This window comes from Atta cephalotes, assembly GCF_000143395.1.
Source record: "Atta cephalotes unplaced genomic scaffold scaffold00006, whole genome shotgun sequence".
Classification (NCBI taxonomy): domain Eukaryota; kingdom Metazoa; phylum Arthropoda; class Insecta; order Hymenoptera; family Formicidae; genus Atta; species Atta cephalotes.
The window spans coordinates 4,057,298-4,062,015 of NW_012130070.1; the positions used below are offsets into that span (position 1 = coordinate 4,057,298).

Sequence of the window (4,718 nt, forward strand, 5' to 3'; positions counted from 1 at the left end):
TGTAAATACTACTTTTATCATGATAAGTAAGGGGCTTCGCACAATTAAAAGGAACAGAGAACAGAGAATAATAATTTCAACTTATTAGAAATCATATATTGTGGAATATATAATTTCTGATAGGTTGAAATTCTTATATTCGTATTTATATACTCGTAATCGGGCCTTATATTTAAGGCTTCCTTAAATTTATCTTTAGATACTCTACGAATTATTTCATTGGCTGCTGAGCATCTAAAGATAAATTTAAAGAAGCCTTAAATACAAGGTCTGACTATAAATACGGACATTATTTTCTATTCTCTGTTCCCTGTTTCTTTTATTGTGCTGAGCCCCTAATATTTTACTAGCCTTTTTATTAAGTTTTAAACACAATAGCACAGACAATGGACACAGGGAACAGGGAATAATGAGTCGTCAATCAGAGTTCTAATGTTTAAGTTCGATATTATTTCCCAGAGTTCTAATTGGATGGCTGTCATTCCTTATTATCTATACTTATTGCCTATGCCTATTGTGTTTAAGCCTTTACGTTTATAGATGTTTTGAATTAAATCGCCGAACATATGCGATGCTAGCCGAACAGTTCCGAAACAACACGACAAGTTGCAAAGTACGTCGGGAAGGAACGCACTCCGATGGCGGAACATGGCGGATTAATCTCGCTTCACTTTGTGGAGTATTTGTTTGTACGACCGTATTAAGAATTGTTCGTAATGTGCGGACGAGCAGGTCCAAACTAAATCAAGTGATCGTAGACGTTGAAAGTTTAAGGTTAGTGAAGCTCCCTTGTCGCCGATAGTCGAATTATTGCTTTTCGATTGAATCCTAACCTACATTTCTTTGCTTGATCTCATATGAACGAATAAGGTATTTCTATTATGTCTGTGTACTTTAAATGCCGCTACAAATGTTAATGTTGTCAATAATTACTCGTTGCTTTTAAATAAATGTCATTCGCGTAGCAATTATGTGTGAACATTTTGGAGTAACTTTCATACATTTGAATTGGATTAGAAGCATGTTGCAAAATTAGGAAAGGAAAATTTATAACGAATAGAAAATTAATTTTTGTGTTAAAAGCGATATAATAATAGTATGAGTTTAGGTAATATAATATAAATTTTCCATAAAGGTTATAATATTGTAGATAAACCTGAAATTGATGAATATATTTGATATTAAACTTGATGTGAAAAATAATATTAATTGAATATAATATATTTATTGATAAATGTATATGATTTTAGGTTCGTAGTAAAAGCGACCAAAGCTCAACGCGCCCATCAGGCCCATTAAAAGCTCTCTGTCTCTGCGCCTAAAGCCCTTGCGTGGGTAACGAGCTGGGCGCTGGGCCAGGCCGCGCAGCGCCAGACCGGTGAGTTCCCACACAAAATATCGCTTGGTAGCACGGCGGGCACTCAAAGCCAACTAACCATGTCTGTACAAAGTGTTGCTCTGGCATCTCTCACGGCCACCTATACCGACTCGGAGGGCGAGGACGGGGTGGAAGACGAGCGCCTGCAGGAGGAGAATTCGAACACTCCCCAGGGGGCCGCCCCGCATAATGCCCAAGTCGGTCGTCAGCCCCAGGCCCGATCTGGCACCAGTCCCATATCTGGAGGCCGTTCAGCCTCGCATAGTCCCGCCGTCGGCAAGTCCGCGGGTAGTAGCGACTTGCCGGAAACGGCTACAAAGGTGCAGCGATTGGTCTCTTATTTTGACGATGCGGTAGTCTCCGACGATGAGGGGGCGGCTGTTGCTGTGCTGCCGCCGTCGCTGCCGCCGGTGCCGTCGTCATCATCGTTGATGACGGCGAGCGTGGCGATCGCCGCGACGGTTGCAGAACGCCCCGAGGAGAATGGTCTCCCGGTCACGGCTACCGGCAACATCGCCGCTACCACCGTCGCCGCTGCCGCCGTTGTTGCCGTCGGCGGTGGCACTGAGCGTCGGTCGCCCTCCTCGCGTTCCGGAGAATTGCTTTCAGATAATAACGGTGAGGCAGGAGACTCTTATGGTGTGACGATACCACCGGAAGCACCGGGTCAATGTCCCGCTGAGCTGCAGGACAAGATTGCGAGGCTCTATAGGAAAATGGAGAGCGGCGGGTTGGACATGAACATGATGATTCAACAGCGCAAGGAATTCCGGAATCCCTCCATTTACGAAAAACTCATTCAGTTTTGTAGCATTAACGAGCTGGGCACCAACTACCCACCGGACAGGTTCGACCCATTCAAGTGGAGCAAGGACTCGTATTACGAGGAACTTGCTCTAGTGCAGAAGGCGGAGATGGATAAGCTCGAGAAGGCGCGCAAAGAGAAGACGAAGATCGAGATCGTATCTGGTACAGCTAAGCGACCCAATAGCTCATCAAGCAGTGCCGAGAGTGCCGACGCCAAAAAACGGAAAAGTAAGTGGGACCAAGTGGCAACGGGCGGTGCTGCCGCCGCCGTCGCTGTCGCGGCTGCCGCTGCCGCTGCTGTAACCGCCAAACCCACGGTACTTCTCACACAACCCACCTTGACCCTGACGTCATCCAGTAGCAACACCAAATCTACCATTTTATCGGCCTTCGGCTCACTGCCGAAGAAAAGATTGTAACATATCGTGTAAATGTGTGCTGTGTAAATAATGTCCAATTCCCTTTAGACAGCCATGAAGCTGCAGAAAGGAAAGCGCAGTCCTGTGCATCTCTGGAGACTTAAGTCCTTGGATAATTATTGAAATTGAAGTTTTTCAACACTTTCAGAATCAGTAATGGACTTTCGTAGAACTATGGGTTTAACGATAGGAGTATGGAAATATAAGAGCAAAAAACATTCTTATCATAGCATAATTATCAACTTGAATATTTGGGTTAAAAAGAGCCCAAGAATTAAATCAAGAATTGAAAGATTCACAATATTTATAGATCTGTAGAAATTTAGGAATTTTGTGAATTAAAAAATTCAAACATTGAATTATAAGATTGGATCTGTAGACAAGTTCTAAAGATAATGTCAACTTGAAACTTGTTTCTTTACAATAGTACAGACAATAAGGAAGAAAAGATCTAGAACCGTGAAAATTTATATACGCATAACTCCATAAATCTTTATAGAAATTTTAGGATCCAAAAATATAAAAATTTTAGTGAATCCAAAAATATAAAAATTATACATTTTTGTTAAAGAAATCTAAAATAATTAAGAGAAAATGTAATTGTTTTTAGCATTTTAGGAATCCAAAGTTCTATGAGTTCAACCGACCTAAAAATCCAAGGATTTAAGAATCCAAGAATTTAGCCATCTGCAAAATAAACATACTGTAAATAATACTGATTGCAAATTCCAATGTCTGGATGTGAAAGGAAGAAAAATATTCTGAAGATTTACATTCTTGAATTTTTAGATTTTTGTATTTTTAAATCCTTGTAAGTCGATACCTGGGTCTTTACATCTGTGTACCCAAATCTTTAAATTATAAGAACTTATTATTGAAAAAGCTTGAGCGCTTATCAAGATAAGGTTATAAGAATTGAAAAATTGAGAGAAATGATAAGTTACAGAAAATTCAATAATCATAAATCCAATAATCTGAGAAATCAAGGATCTAAAAACTCAATTGCTCATATATCTAAAAATGAAAGACTCACAATAATCATAAATTAAAATATATTGAAAATATTTAATATTAATTAAAAAATGATTTCTACACATAATAGTCAAAATAACACAGCAATGTCTGCAAAATATTAAAAACAAACGCTTATATGTCCTTTTTTTAGCACTTTGTTAATATTTTATAGACATTGTATGCTATTTGGAAGATATATAGAAGACTAAGATTTGTGGATTTAGATCCTTGAATTGTTTTTTCAAAATTCCTTTTTAATGTTTAGAATGTTTGTAAAAAAAAATATGGAGCATAATAATATGAAATTTAAAAAGATCAACTGATGTGCAAATTGATGAGTGTCAGGTAGCGACTATAAATGCGATATTGCGTATAATTGATTTATGGAGGTAAAGTAGCCGCGTAATTAATTATTTAAGTCTCGGCGCGCGATGAGACAGATAGAGAATTTATGTATGTTAACAATCGCAAAATCGATGTAAAATGAACTGTAAGTTTTTAGCGAAGATTCAGTTTTTTATATGAAAAGAGTAATGAAATTCTTCCACGAAAGACTTTGTATATACACGCTCATGTGTCAATAGAGTATGGAATATACAATATATAAATTATACATTGTATATCGTTGTTGATTAATTGATTAATAATACCATAATGATGTTCCTGATAATGAATTATTATTTTTTTCGTCATTCTCACGCGAGAAAGAATTTCATTTAAATTTGCGATTATTTTTCGACATTTGAGGACAGATTTTAAAAATGCGTTTTGTTCAAAATTTGTAATTTTTAGAAAACGTGAAAGAAAGAAACTACGTAAAAAGAAAATAACAATGTGTCAGTCAGTAGAATGTAAAATAATAGATAAAATTGCTTAACAATTGCTAAAAAAGCTTTATTAAACAAATGTATTCTGTTTTTTTTCTAGTTAAGAAACTTAATGTAAAGAAACTTCGAAATGTCGTATGTTTTTTCAGCATATAAATCAATGATGAAAAAAATGCTTTCTGAATATTTCAGAGTAGCTTAGAATATAAATCACTTAACACACTACGCCGTCATTAATTAAAAAAAAAAAAAAATTTGGGATTCAAATGCATT

General features: G+C 37.2%; 1 protein-coding gene across 1 annotated transcript; it reads left to right on the forward strand.

Moving 5' to 3' along the window:
- Window positions 1–1,437: 1,437 nt before the first annotated feature.
- Window positions 1,438–2,604, forward strand: LOC105626697. The gene has a single exon (XM_012207993.1). It carries the CDS (start codon window positions 1,438–1,440, stop codon window positions 2,602–2,604), a length of 1,167 nt encoding a protein of 388 aa, XP_012063383.1.
- Window positions 2,605–4,718: the final 2,114 nt, after the last annotated feature.

Coding starts and splice junctions, on each gene's coding strand:
- LOC105626697 (XM_012207993.1), top strand. CDS start 1,438: ATGTCTGTACAAAGTGTTGCTCTGGCATCTCTCACGGCCACCTATACC.